Consider the following 15,103-nt stretch of genomic DNA (forward strand, 5'->3'; position numbering starts at 1 on the left):
CAGGTAACACTTCAGTAAATATAGATTTATCCCTTACAATAGTGCAGGTGGAGATCGAATTTCAACATTAAAACAATGTTGCAAATGTCGGAGAGACAGACAGCAACGACCATTCAAAATTACGCTGTTGAAAAGCAATTACGAGTCTTAAAGAAATAGTTTTAAGAGACAATGTCTAGATGCTTTTTTCGTGGAAATGAAGTGTATAACTTTTCTAGCTGGGCAGATAAAACAGTGGATTGAGCAGTGAGATGGAATAGAGTAAATAGGCATTTCAATTAATAGATTTAGCAGGTGGTAATTTGTGGAATAGACCACCGTTCTATAATCCCTGACACGATTTGGAGATTTATTTTTCATAAACGCCCGTATCATATTCTTTGAAACTACAGCATTTAGCAAAATAGTTTATCAATATGGTTTTAGTACTTCAGGACATTCACACATCAGCTTTGTTCATTTGTTCATTTGATTCATTCGTTGACCGTAACTTGTCACACTTCCGTGTGTGATGTTTGTGATACATTTCATTGGCCGACGACTTGTGACAACATCCATGTTCCGAGACGGCTAACCAATCGACAGTTTCTAAAATCTCACGTGTGTGGCTTCGGCACATAATGTTAGCTGTTTGATTGGCTATTGTTATCACAAGGGTCCGCCTACTTTTAACCCCTTATTCCCGATCCACAAATGGAGGAGCCGAAGTCTGTCTGAATGATTTTCTATGTATCCACCTGATTGGAGTAGGAATAAAGTAGCTGAGTGGAACCTGTAGGAATATCTATCTCATATTGCTGTCAGATCTTTCGTCCCATTGGAAATCGAGGTTTGAGGAACTTGGCTTCTCTAATCAGCTTTAGCTAGCGTCTTCATCTCTACCTTCGCAGTAAGTTGGCTAACGTTACACAGAGAAATTATACAAAATTAAATTACTCAAGACAGCTTTCACTGTCGGAGTCGGAATGGTGATGAGTTTAGCGGTTTAGCGGTTAAAATGGATGTGCCAGTAAAGCCGAGTGGACACAGAGGTAATGCGGTCCGGTATGGCGTCCCGGCAACAAAAAAATAAAATGTTGGAGTACGCGATTCCGGTAAAGCGTGAGCCTATCACAATTTAATACAACAAAAATATATAGGCTATCATACCATTATTTAACAACTGCATGTCAGCCGCATGAAAAATGTGCGAGTTGACTGGAAACCGGGTGGTATAAACCCCACATTGCGTTGTGGTTTGAGGAGAACGCTTACATTTTGTCAAGGCGGGTAATGTTACAATACACGTAGGTGTTTTGTATCATGTTTTTTCCCCCATTTATCCAATTGCGGGTGCATAGTGCACTGTTGGGGTCTGGATGTTGAAATGATTTTGTAAGTGGACTAACGTGCGAGGGTAGTCTACAGGAGCTGCATTGTTTGACCAGCAGATGACTGGTTGTGTTTATGCCACATTAAAAGGCATAGGCGGTGTGTCCATTAAGTCAATTAAATTGCCCAAAATAGTCTATACTTAAATAAAATCATTCAATCGGCTACTACACCAGAAAGTAAATACCAAAATAGATAATTGAGTTGGGACTGTCAGTGAAAAGCAGAGAGACCCAGCCTAGCATATTGCAATATTTAAAAATACTGTAGCGACCCACACAGACAGCTGTGTGTTATGTGTTAGGCTAGTAGGTGGTTGTGTTGTACACTGCTCAAAAAAATAAAGGGAACACTAAAATAACACATCCTAGATCTGAATGAATGAAATATTCTTATTAAATCCTTTTTCTTTACATAGTTGAATGTGCTGACAACAAAATCACAAATTATCAATGGAAATCAAATTTATCAACCCATACAGGCTGATCCAACTTTGATGTAATGTCCTTAAAACAAGTCAAAATGAGGCTCAGTAGTGTGTGTGGCCTCCACGTGCCTGTATGACCTCCCTACAACACCTGGGCAAGCTCCTGATGAGGTGGCGGATGGTCTCCTGAGGGATCTCCTCCCAGACCTGGACTAAAGCATCCGCCAACTCCTGGACAGTCTGTGGTGCAACGTGGTCCATAGCATCAATGCCTTCCTCTTGCAGGAACTGCTGACACACTCCAGCCACATGAGGTCTAGCATTGTCTTGCATTAGGAGGAACCCAGGGCCAAGCGCACCAGCATATGGTCTCACAAGGGGTCTGAGGATCTCATCTCGGTACCTAATGGCAGTCAGGCTACCTCTGGCGAGCACATGGACGGCTGTGCAGCCCCCCAAAGAAATGCCACCCCACACCATGACTGACCCACCTCCAAACCGGTCATGCTGGAGGATGTTGCAGGCAGCAGAACGTTCTCCACGGCGTCTCCAGACTCTGTCACATGTGCTCAGTGTGAACCTGCTTTCATCTGTGAAGAGCACAGGGCGCCAGTGGCGAATTTGCCAATCTTGGTGTTCTCTGGCAAATGCCAAACGTCCTGCACGGTGTTGGGCTGTAAGCACAACCCCCACCTGTGGACGTCGGGCCCTCATACCACCCTCATGGAGTCTGTTTCTGACCGTTTGAGCAGACAGGCACATTTGTGGCCTGCTGGAGGTCATTTTGCAGGGCTCTGGCAGTGCTCCTCCTTGCACAAAGGCGGAGGTAGCGGTCCTGCTGCTGGGTTGTTGCCCTCCTACGGCCTCCTCCGCGTCTCCTGATGTACTGGCCTCCTGGTAGCACCTCCATGCTCTGGACACTACGCTGACAGACACAGCAAACCTTCTTGCCACAGCTCGCATTGATGTGTCATCCTGGATGAGCTGCACTACCTGAGCCACTTGTGTGGGTTGTAGACTCTGTCTCATGCTACCACTAGAGTGAAAGCACCGCCAGTATTCAAAAGTGACCAAAACATCAGCCAGAAAGCATAGGAACTGAGAAGTCTGTGGTCACCACCTGCAGAACCACTCCTTTAATGGGGGTGTCTTGCTAATTGCCTATAATTTCCACCTGTTGTCTATTCCATTTGCACAACATCATGTGAAATTTATTGTCAATCAGTGTTGCTTCCTAAGTGGACAGTTTGATTTCACAGAAGTGTGATTGACTTGGAGTTACATTTTATTTTTTTGAGCCGTGTACTTACCAGTACCCTGTGTCCGGGGGGTCCGACATGCCAATAAACCTGCTATCTGCCAATCACGGGAATGCCTGGAATGTTCTGATGCCGGGCATCCTGGCGGTTGGCTGAGTGGAGTGGAGGGGGTTGGGCAGGGGGATGGAGCATTGGAACTTTAAGACCAGGTTTAGCCTTTGTTCTCTCTCTTACGTCTCGGTTTCACAAGAGAAGGTCACGGCTGGCTTGTGGGGTATCTTTAGTTTATTTGACGTTGTGCTACGGCCAAACAGTAGCCTGTGTATAGCTGTGTTACTAAACCGTCAATTCGTAAACTCAACCCTCTGTCTGGACAATTGTTCCTTTATGATCTAGTCAGGTCATTATATTGGTGTCAGAAGTGATTGGACCTCCCATCCACGACAGTGCGTGTGCTTGGCCGGTGAGCGCGTTCCTGTAAGACGTAGAGTCACAAGCTAGCGCGAGGATGCGCTCTTTGAAAGGGGGGAGTAGTGTAATGACCCTGGGTTTATATTCGCGGAAATCGACTCTGCCGCACGAGCATGCTTTAGCGCACCGGACCTCGGGCTAGAAGGTCGAGGGTTCGAGACCTGCTCCCTGCTGTTTCTTTACAATACAATGGCGGAAAGCAAATTACTTTTGCTGTAAAGAGATGATGAAAAGACTCCAATCTGTCTTTATGTGATCAAATTTCTTAACTTAATTGAGCAAACTAGTAGCCTGTTGTATTGGCACCAGCGGAGAACATTGGCCATATCCCCAGTAGGTGTGCATATTCAAGGTCTTTATCATTGGGTCGGTGCCATTTTTTTTGTTTTTGTTTTTGGACAATACATTCCTCCTCCAGGTTAGATGGAAGTCATTTTCTATTTGTGTCTCCCTTTCTCGTAGGTCTATTATATGGATCAGACAACGTCATTTTTATTGATCTGTTTGGCAGTGTCAGTTGAGTAGGCTACCCTGTCATTTCTGTAGTAAAACAAAAACAATCTACTTTCACTATATGATTTTGGTAGAGTTTCCGTCCCAGACAAGTTTGAGATCGGAGACAAAATCCCAATGTCTGTTTACTCGGGGCACGCAACCGTCTCCGGCGCTTGTTTAATGTAAGCGGGACTGAGATGCAATCTGGGTGCTACCGATCTCGTCTTTAAGCAGTCCAGATATTTCCAAACTTTAGATTTTATCAGCACAATCTGCAATGCTCTTGTAGTGTGAGATGTGCAACGACAAGTTTAGCCCTTTTCCACTTGGACAAAAGGATGTGTGAGATGTGCAACGACAAGTTTAGCCCTTTTCCATTTGGACAAAAGGATGTGTGAGATGTGCAACGACAAGTTTAGCCCTTTTCCACTTGGACAAAAGGATGTGTGAGATGTGCAACGACAAGTTTAGCCCTTTTCCACTTGGACAAAAGGATGTGTGAGATGTGCAACGACAAGTTTAGCCCTTTCCCACTTGGACAAAAGGATGTGTGAGATGTGCAACGACAAGTTTAGTCCTTTCCCACTTGGACAAAAGGATGTGTGAGATGTGCAACGACAAGTTTAGCCCTTTTCCACTTGGACAAAAGGATGTGTGAGATGTGCAACGACAAGTTTAGCCCTTTCCCACTTGGACAAAAGGATGTGTGAGATGTGCAACGACAAGTTTAGCCCTTTTCCACTTGGACAAAAGGATGTGTGAGATGTGCAACGACAAGTTTAGCCCTTTCCCACTTGGACAAAAGGATGTGTGAGATGTGCAACGACAAGTTTAGCCCTTTCCCACTTGGACAAAAGGATGTGTGAGATGTGCAACGACAAGTTTAGCCCTTTTCCACTTGGACAAAAGGATGTGTGAGATGTGCAACGACAAGTTTAGCCCTTTTCCACTTGGACAAAAGGATGTGTGAGATGTGCAACGACAAGTTTAGCCCTTTTCCACTTGGACAAAAGGATGTGTGAGATGTGCAACGACAAGTTTAGCCCTTTTCCACTTGGACAAAAGGATGTGTGAGATGTGCAACGACAAGTTTAGCCCTTTCCCACTTGGACAAAAGGATGTGTGAGATGTGCAACGACAAGTTTAGCCCTTTTCCACTTGGACAAAAGGATGTGTGAGATGTGCAACGACAAGTTTAGCCCTTTCCCACTTGGACAAAAGGATGTGTGAGATGTGCAACGACAAGTTTAGCCCTTTTCCACTTGGACAAAAGGATGTGTGAGATGTGCAACGACAAGTTTAGCCCTTTCCCACTTGGACAAAAGGATGTGTGAGATGTGCAACGACAAGTTTAGCCCTTTCCCACTTGGACAAAAGGATGTGTGAGATGTGCAACGACAAGTTTAGCCCTTTTCCACTTGGACAAAAGGATGTGTGAGATGTGCAACGACAAGTTTAGCCCTTTTCCACTTGGACAAAAGGATGTGTGAGATGTGCAACGACAAGTTTAGCCCTTTTCCACTTGGACAAAAGGATGTGTGAGATGTGCAACGACAAGTTTAGCCCTTTTCCACTTGGACAAAAGGATGTGTGAGATGTGCAACGACAAGTTTAGCCCTTTTCCACTTGGACAAAAGGATGTGTGAGATGTGCAACGACAAGTTTAGCCCTTTCCCACTTGGACAAAAGGATGTGTGAGATGTGCAACGACAAGTTTAGCCCTTTCCCACTTGGACAAAAGGATGTGTGAGATGTGCAACGACAAGTTTAGCCCTTTCCCACTTGGACAAAAGGATGTGTGAGATGTGCAACGACAAGTTTAGCCCTTTCCCACTTGGACAAAAGGATGTGTGAGATGTGCAACGACAAGTTTAGCCCTTTCCCACTTGGACAAAAGGATGTGTGAGATGTGCAACGACAAGTTTAGCCCTTTCCCACTTGGACAAAAGGATGTGTGAGATGTGCAACGACAAGTTTAGCCCTTTTCCACTTGGACAAAAGGATGTGTGAGATGTGCAACGACAAGTTTAGCCCTTTTCCACTTGGACAAAAGGATGTGTGAGATGTGCAACGACAAGTTTAGCCCTTTTCCACTTGGACAAAAGGATGTGTGAGAATGCTGTTATTTTACTTTTATTTAACCTTTATTTAACCTTTATTTAACCTTTATTTAACCAAGTCAGTTGAGAACAAATTCTTATTTACATTGACAGCCTACCCAGGCCTGACCCGGGCGACACTGGGCCAATTGTGCGCCGCCCTATGGAACTCTCAATCATGGCCGGTTGTGATACAGCCTGGAATCGAAATGGGGTATGTAGTGACGCCAATAGCACGGAGATGCAGTGCCTTAGACCGCTGTGCAACTTGGGAGTTATTGACTATAGCTCAACGTTCAACACCTTAGTGCCCTCAAAGCCCATCACTGAGCTAAGGACCCTGGGACTAAACACCTCCTTCTGCAACTAGATCCTGGACTTCCTGATGTGCCGCCCCAGGTGGTGAGGGTAGGCATCAACACATCTGCCACGCTGATCTTCATCACTGGGGCTCCTTAGGGGTGTGTGCTCAGTACCCTTCTGTACTACCTGTTCACCCACGACTGCATAGCTAGGCACGACTCCAACACCATCAAGTTAGCTGATTACACAACAGTGATCAGACAGCGATGAGACGGCCTATAGGGAGTAGGTCAGAGACCTGACAGTGTGGTGCCAGGACAACAACCTCTCCCTCAATGTGATCAAGACAAAGGAGCTGATCGTGGACTATAGGACTACAGCCCCGTCCGAACAGGCCCCCATTAACATCGACGGAGCTGAAGTGGAGCGGGTCGAGAGTTTCAAGTTCATTGGTGCCGCATCACCAACAAACTATCATGGTCCAAACACACCAAGACGGTCGTGAAGAGGGCACGAAAACACCTTTTCCCCCTCAGGAGACTGAAAAGATTTGGCATGGGTCCTCATATCCACAAACAATTATACAATTGCACTATCGAGAGCGTCCTGAACGGTTGTATCACAGCCTGGTATGGCAACTGCTCGGCATAAGGTGCTACAGAGGGTAGTCCGCCCAGTAGATTATGGTGGCCAAGCTTCCTGACATCCAGGACCTACACTATTGTTCAAAAGTTTGGGGTCACTTTGAAATGTCCTTGTTCTTGAAAGAAAATCACTTTTTTTCTCCATTTGAAATATCATCAAATTGATCAGAAATACAGTGTAGACATTGTTCATGTTGTAAATGACTATTGTAGCTGGAAATGGCTGTTTTAAAATATATATTTTTATGGAATCTACCTAGTCGTATAGAGGCCCCTTATCCGCAACCACCACTCCTGTGTTCCAATGGCACATTGTGTTAGCTAATCCAAGTTTATAATTTTAAAAGGCTAATTAATCATTAGAAAACCCTTTTGAAAATGTTAGCACAGCTGAAAACTGTTGTGCTGATTTAAAGAAGCAATAAAACTGGGTTTCTTTAGACTAGTTGTGTATCTGGAGCATCAGCATTTGTGGGTTTCATTACAGGCTCAAAATGGCCAGAAACAAAGAACTTTCTTCTGAAACTCGTCAGTCTATTCTTGTTCTGAGAAATGAAGGCTATTCCATGCGAGAAATTTCCAAGAAACTGACGATCTCGTACAACGCTGTATACTACTCCCTTCACAGATTAGTGCAATCTGGCTCTAACCAGAATAGAAATTGGAGTGCGAGGCCCCGTTGCACAACTGAGCAAGAGGACAAGTACATTAGTGTCTAGTTTGAGAAACAGATGCCTCACAAGTCCTCAACTGGCAGCTTCATGAAATAGTACCCGCAAAACACCAGTCTCAACGTCAACCGTGAAGAGGAGACTCCGGGATGCTGGCCTTCTAGGCAGAGTTGCAAAGAAAAAGCCATATCTCTGTCCAGTGTCTGTTCTTTTGCCCAGATGTCTAGTGTCTGTTCTTTTGCCCAGATGTCCAGTGTCTGTTCTTTTGCCCAGATGTCCAGTGTCTGTTCTTTTGCCCAGATGTCCAGTGTCTGTTCTTTTGCCCAGATGTCCAGTGTCTGTTCTTTTGCCCAGATGTCCAGTGTCTGTTCTTTTGCCCATATTAATATTTTCTTTTTATTGACCAGTCTGAGATGGGTTTTTCATTGCAGCATCCCGAAGTCGCCTCTTCACTGTTGAAACTGGTGTGTGAACAATATGTTGGAAACTCTCTCCAGTTTCGTTTTCACCAATCCAGTGTTTTAAATGTAATGTAAGGCAGTGAATGAGTGCACATTTCAGTAGAAGGATCGAGAATTGGAACACAGCCCTAGCCTCTATGAAGGGGCAGCTGGTAACATGTCTCACTGATTGGCAGATGGCGAAAAGCCCCGTCCGAGCCGCTGGCGTCCCCCACCCCTATTGGCCGCGGGACCTGTCCATCCCAGGCTACGTGGCGAACGATAGGTCAATGCATGAGATCCTGTCCTTCCTCTTCTCTGTGTCGGGTCTCTTCCTGCTGTCCACCTGGGTCCTGACGGGCCGGAAGTGGGCCAGGGATGGCCGTGGTCAGGAGTTCGGGGTGGCCAGGCGGCTGGCTATCTGCTGGTTTGCTGTCTGTGGGTTCATCCACGGGGTCATTGAGGGATGGTTCTCTCTGTACTATGACGTCATCCCCTCAGACCAGAGCTTCCTGTCTCAGCTGTGTAAGTAGAACCTAGTGCTGGAACCCTATGGTAGAACTTCCATTCACTACTAGGACCTTGGACTCTCTAGTAGAACCTAGTAGTACTAGAACCCTCCAGTAGAACCTCCCATTATCTTCTAGAACCCTCCTACTGCAAGAAAAAGGAAATGAGAACCCACAACAAGCAGAATGTAACTAACAGAACGTTGTCTTCTCTCATTGTCCTCAGGGAAGGAGTACTCCAGAGGAGACAGCCGATATGTCATGTAAGTTTGTTTTAATTATTATTTTTACTGTCGTTTCTTTTTTTTATACTGTACAAAAATATAAATGCAACATGTCAAGTGTTGGTCTGTTTTAGCTGAGATAAAACATCCTAGAAATCATCCATACCCACAATTATTGCTCTCAAATTTTGTGCACACATTAGTGGTGTGGCATATCAATAAGCTGATTAAACAACATGATCATTACACAGGTGCACCTTGTGTGGGGGACAATGAAAGGCAACTCTAAATTGTGCAGTTTTGTCACACAACACAATGCCACAAGTTGAGGGAGCGTGCAATTGTCATGCTAACTGCAGGAATGTCCACCAGAGCATTTCATGTTCATCTCTCTACCGTAAGCCAACGTTTATTTTAGAGAATTTGTCAGTATGTCCAACTGGCCTCACAACCGCAGACCATGTATAACCACGCCAGCCCAGGATCTCCACATCCAGCTTCTTCACCTGTGGGATGGTCTGAGACGAGCCACCCGGGAAGCTGATACAACTGTGGGTTTGCACAACTGAAGCATTTCTGCACAAACTGTCAGAAACAGTCTCAGGGAAGCTCAACTGCATGCTTGTCGTCTTGACCTGACTGCAGTTCAGGGTCGTTACAGACTTCATTGGGCAAATGCTCACCTTCGATGGCCGCTGGCACACTGGAGAAGTGTACTCTAGATGGATTAATCCCGGTGTCATCTCTACCGGGCGGATGGCAGACAGTGTATGGTGTCAATGGGTGAGCGGTTTGCTGATGTCAACGTTGTGAACAAAGTTCCCCATGGTGGAGTTATGGTGTGGGCAGGCATAAGTTACGGACAACGAACGCAATTGCATTTTATCAATGGCAATTTGAATGCACAGATACCGTGACGAAATCCTGAAGCCCATTGTCATACCATTCATCTGTCGCCATCACCTCATGTTTCAGCATGATAATGGCCATTGAGCATGTTCGGGATGCTCTGGATCGAAGTGTACAACCGTGTGCTCCAGTTCCCACCAATATCCAGCAACTTCGCACAGCCTTTTGAAGAGTGGGACAACATTCCAGAATCAACAGCCTGATCAACTCTATGCAAAGGAGATGTCGCACTGCGTGAGGCAAATGGTGGTCACACCAGATACTGAGATTCTCAGATTCAGAGTGTTTAAATAATCACTTCTACAGGGTTGCAGGCGTGATTGCAGGGTACAGTGAAAATCTTAGGCTCCGAGCTCTAACATACAGGCAATAAAAGTGTGAAAATGGTTATATAAAAACTATAATAGAGAGAGCACTGTAGCAGGTGGAATGACCATGGTGGAGCGGCGTGACCATTGAGTGGGGGAATGACTGCCGGAGAGGATGGCTGCCATTTAATGGGCTCTTAACCAACTGCTATTTATTTATTTTTTTCTTTCGCATTTTTACAACTTATTTTCTACAATGTTGCTGCTACTGTACAAAAAGAGCTTCTGGACCGATTCTGATTTTTTTTCAACGCCGATACCGATTTATTGGACAACTTTTTATAAAAAAAAAAAACAATGACACAACAATACTGAATGAACACTTTTTAATTTTTTTAACTTAATATAATACATCAATAAAATCAATTTAGTCTCAAATAAATAATGGAACCTGTTCAATTTGGTTTAAATAATGCAAAAACAAAGTGTTGGAAAAGAAAGTAAAAGTGTAATATGTGCCATGTAAGAAAGCTAACGTTTAAGTTCCTTGCTCAGAACATGAGAACATATGAAAGCTGGTGGTTCCTTTTAACATATATCCTTTTAACAATATTCCCAGGTAAGAAGTTTTAGGTTGTGGTTATTATTGGATTATTTCTCTCTATACCTTTTTTGTATTTCATATACCTTTTGACTATTGGATGTTCTTATAGGCACTATAGCATTGCCAGCCTAAACTCGGGAGTTGAGAGGCTTTATGTCATAAACAGCGCAATGCTTGAAGCACAGCGAAGAGCTGCTGGCAAATGCAGGAAAGTGCTGTTTGAATGAATGCTTACGAGCCTGCCGCTGCCTACCACCACTCAGGCAGACTGCTCTCTCAAATATCAAATCATAGACTTAATTATAATATAATAACACACAGAAATACGAGCCGTAGGACATTAATATGTTCAAATCCGGAAACAAAACGTTTATTCTTTCAGTGAAATACGGAACCGTTCCATATTTTATCTAACGGGTGGCATCCCTACATCTTAATATTGCTGTTACCTTGTGCAATCTTCAATGTTATGTCATAATTTATGTACAATTCTGGCAAGTTAATTAAGGTCTTTGTTAGGGAGAAATGGTCTTCACACAGTTCGCAACGAGCCAGACGGCCCAAACTGCTGCATATACCCTGACTCTGCTTGCACAGAACGCAAGAGAAGTGACACAATTTCCTGAGTTAATATTGCCGGCAAAAAAATTATTTTAACTAAATATGCAGGTTTAAAAATATATACTTGTGTATTGATTTTAAGAATGGCATTGATTTTTATGGATGTCAGGTCCTCACCAGACATCACGGGCAACAACGTTGCCTATGGGCACAAACCCACCGTCGCTGGACCAGACAGGTCTGGAAAAAAGTGCTCTTCACTGACGAGTCGCGGTTTCGTCTCACCAGGAGTGATGGTCGGATTCGCGTTTATCGTCGATGGAATGAGCGTTACACCGAGGCCTGTACTCTGGAGCGGGATCGATTTGGAGGTGGAGGGTCTGTCATCGTCTGGGGCAGTGTGTCACAGCATCATCGGCCTGAGCTTGTTGTCATTGCAGGCAATCTCCACCCTGGGATCTCCACCCAGGGAACACATCCTCCTCCCTCATGTGGTACCCTTCCTGCAGGCTCATACTGACATGACCCTCCAGCATGACAATGCCACCAGCCATACATACTGCTCGTTCTGTGCATGATTTCCTGCAAGACAGAAATGTCAGTGTTCTGCCATGGCCAGCGAAGAGCCCTGATCTCAATCCCATTGAGCACATCTAGGACCTGTTGGATCGGAGGATGAGGGCTAGGGCCATCTCTCCCCCCCCCCAGAAATGTCCGGGAACTTGCAGGTGCCTTGGTGGAAGTGTGGGGTAACCTCTCGCAGCAAGAACTGGCAAATCTGGTGCAGTCCATGAGGAGGAGATCCTGCATTAAGTACTGCAGTGCTGGTGGCCACACCAGATACTGACTTTTGAACATTTGAGGGGGGGCTGTGATGATCTTTAAATCAAACTTTATTTGTCACATGCCCTGAACACGTGTAGTCTGTTAAATGCTTACTCACACGCCCAACAGTGCAGTTCAAGAAGAGTTAAGAAAATATTTACCAAATAAAGTCAAATATAATAAAAAGTAAGACCATAAAATAACAATAAGGCTTTTTAAAGCTTTATACAGGGGTTCCGCTACAGAGTCAGTGTGCGGGGGTACAGGTTAGTGGTAATTTGTACATGTATTTAGGGGTGAAGTGACTGCATAGATAAACAGCGAGTAGCAGCAGTGTAAAAACAAATGGAGGTGATCAGACCTACTGTCATGTCGTCAGCTAACTTGATGATGGAGTTGGAACTGTGTGAGGCCACACAGTCATGGGTATACAGAGAGTACAGGAGGGGACTGAGGACGCACCCTTGTGGGGCTCCAGTGTTGTGGAGGGGGTAATGTTGCCTACGTTCACCACCTGGGGGCGGCCCGTCAGGAAGTCCAGGACCTAGTTGCATAGGGAGGAGTTCAGATCCAGGGCTGTGAGCTTTGTAATGAGCTGATGGGACACTATGGTATTGAAGGCTGAGCTGTAGTCGATGAACAGCATCCTCACACATGCATTTTTTTTTGTCCAGGTGGGTAAGGTCATTGTTCAGTGCGTTGTCAGGTGATCTGTCCGTGTGGTAGGTGATTGGAGAGGGTGGAATGTGTCGAGGAGGTGACTGGAGAGAGTGGAATGTGTCGAGGAGGTGATTGGAGAGGGTGGAATGTGTCGAGGAGGTGACTGGAGAGAGTGGAGTGTGTCGAGGAGGTGACTGGAGAGAGTGGAGTGTGTCGAGGAGGTGACTGGAGAGAGTGGAGTGTGTCGAGGAGGTGATATGATCTTTGACCAGCCTTTCAAAGCATTACTGACACTTAAAAAAATAATAATATCCACACCCCTACTTTTTAATTTTTTTATTAAGGTACGGTGTCTGACCAACAGGTGCATATCTGTATTCCCAAAATCCATGGATTAGGGCCTAATGAATTTCTTTCAATTGACTGATTTCCTCATATGGACTGTGACTCAGTAACATCTTTGGAATTGTTACATTTTGTGTGTTTATTTTTGTTTAGTAACTGTAGTCTGAGAACAATTCAATCAACTGCTGAGTGTTCTCTCTCTCCTCCTGTTCAATCACTCTCCTCCTCCCTCTCTGTGTAGAGCTGATAACTTCACGGTGTGTATGGAGACAGTAACAGCCTGGTTCTGGGGTCCATTGAGTTTGTGGACTGTGTTTGCCTTCCTGGCCAACAAACCATGCCGCTTTGTCCTGCAACTCATGGTCTCTCTTGGTAGGTACACTGATACAGTACCGTGGGGTGGAAACCCTATGAGCTGATTCTGATCTGTCTGTTTTTAAGCCTGACATTATATTATCTTATTCCAGGTCAGGTAACCCCTGTCCTCTGTCTCCAGGTCAGCTGTATGGGGCGGTGCTGTATCTCTACACAGTTCTGTGTGTCTTAACCCCTGTCCTCTGTCTCCAGGTCAGCTGTATGGGGCGGTGCTGTATTTCTACACTGAGCACCGTGATGGGTACAGCCACAGTCAGATGGGTCATCCTCTGTACTTTTGGTTCTATTTTGTCTTCATGAACATCCTGTGGATCATCATTCCTCTGGTCCTCATACTGGATGCATGGAGACACCTGCAGCAGGCCCAGACACACACTGACCTGGCCCAGAAGGAGAAGACCAACTGATGAGCAGGGGTGGGTGGGAGAGCAGCAGAGGGGTGGGGGGCTATTAAAAAAAAAAATCAAAGTAGCTAGACGGAAGGTTGATACTTTTAACTCTGATTAATAATAGTAGTGTTTGAACTGACCAAACAAAATAATGTTGATAGATAGGCTGTATCATGTATGTGTGGTTTGTATTGAATATTTTTCATAATTTGGTGGCATTATGCAATGTGAATTTTCCCTTTTTCTAAACTGATTAAACACATGACGACGTGGTGCTTGACTCTTATCTGTTGTGTACAATGCATTCAGAAAGTATTCAGACCCCTTCCCTTTCTCAACATTTTGTTTGTTACAGCCTTATTCTAAAATGGATTGAATTGTTTTCCTCATCAATCTACATACACTACCCCATAATGACATCACACTACCCCATAATGACATCACACTACCCCATAATGACATCACACTACCCCATAATGACATCACACTACCCCATAATGACAAAGCGAAAACATGTTTTTAGAAATGTTCTGAAATGTATACATTTAAAAAAGCTGAAGATTCAATGGTCTGAAGAAATACATTTTTAACTCTTTGGCCTTAATGCCAAGTGTCACATCTGTAGGAAACCTGGCACCATGATGGTGAAGCATGGTGGTGGCTGCATCATGCTGTGGGGATGTTTTTTAGCTGCAGGGACTGGGAGACTAGTCAGGATCAAGGGAAGATGAAAGGAGCAAAGTACATCCTTGATGAAAAACTGCTTCATATCTCTCAGGGCCTCAGACTGGGGAGAAGGTTCACGTTCCAACAAGACAATGACCCTAAGCACACAGCCAAGACAACGCAGGAGTGTCTTCGGGACAAGTCTCTGAATGTCCTTGAGTGGCCCAGCCAGAGACCGGACTTGAACGTGAAAGAACATCTCTGGAGAGACCTGAAAATAGCTGTGCAGCAACGTCCCCCATCCAACCTGACAGTGCTTGAGAGACAGAGGAGAATGGGAGAAACTCCCCAAATACAGGTGTGCCAAGCTTGTAACATCACACCTAATAAGACTTGTAACATCACACCTAATAAGACCCGTAACATCATACCCAATAAGACTTGTAACATCATACCTAATCATACCTAAGACTGGAGGCTGTATTCGCTGAGGTGCTTCAGCAATACTGAGCAAAGGGTCTGAATAGTATTTCTGTTTTTTGTTTTTA

At 44.8% G+C, this 15,103-nt stretch overlaps 1 protein-coding gene across 2 annotated transcripts; it reads left to right on the forward strand.

Annotated features, from left to right (window-relative positions):
• The first annotated feature begins 667 nt into the window (after positions 1 to 667).
• ebp (EBP cholestenol delta-isomerase) lies at positions 668 to 14,162 on the forward strand. 2 transcript variants are annotated; one of them, XM_020468685.2, is made up of 5 exons: positions 668 to 889; positions 8,378 to 8,705; positions 8,916 to 8,952; positions 13,367 to 13,497; positions 13,693 to 14,162. In XM_020468685.2, the coding sequence occupies exons 2-5, from the start codon at positions 8,378 to 8,380 to the stop codon at positions 13,905 to 13,907; spliced, it is 711 nt and encodes a 236-aa protein (XP_020324274.1). In that variant the 5' UTR covers positions 668 to 889; the 3' UTR covers positions 13,908 to 14,162. The 2 variants fall into 2 exon arrangements, with proteins under 2 accessions (XP_020324274.1, XP_031650783.1); XM_031794923.1 differs by having other exon boundaries at positions 684 to 757.
• Positions 14,163 to 15,103: the final 941 nt, after the last annotated feature.

This window comes from Oncorhynchus kisutch, linkage group LG17 (assembly GCF_002021735.2).
Source record: "Oncorhynchus kisutch isolate 150728-3 linkage group LG17, Okis_V2, whole genome shotgun sequence".
In the NCBI taxonomy this organism is placed as follows: Eukaryota; Metazoa; Chordata; class Actinopteri; order Salmoniformes; family Salmonidae; genus Oncorhynchus; species Oncorhynchus kisutch.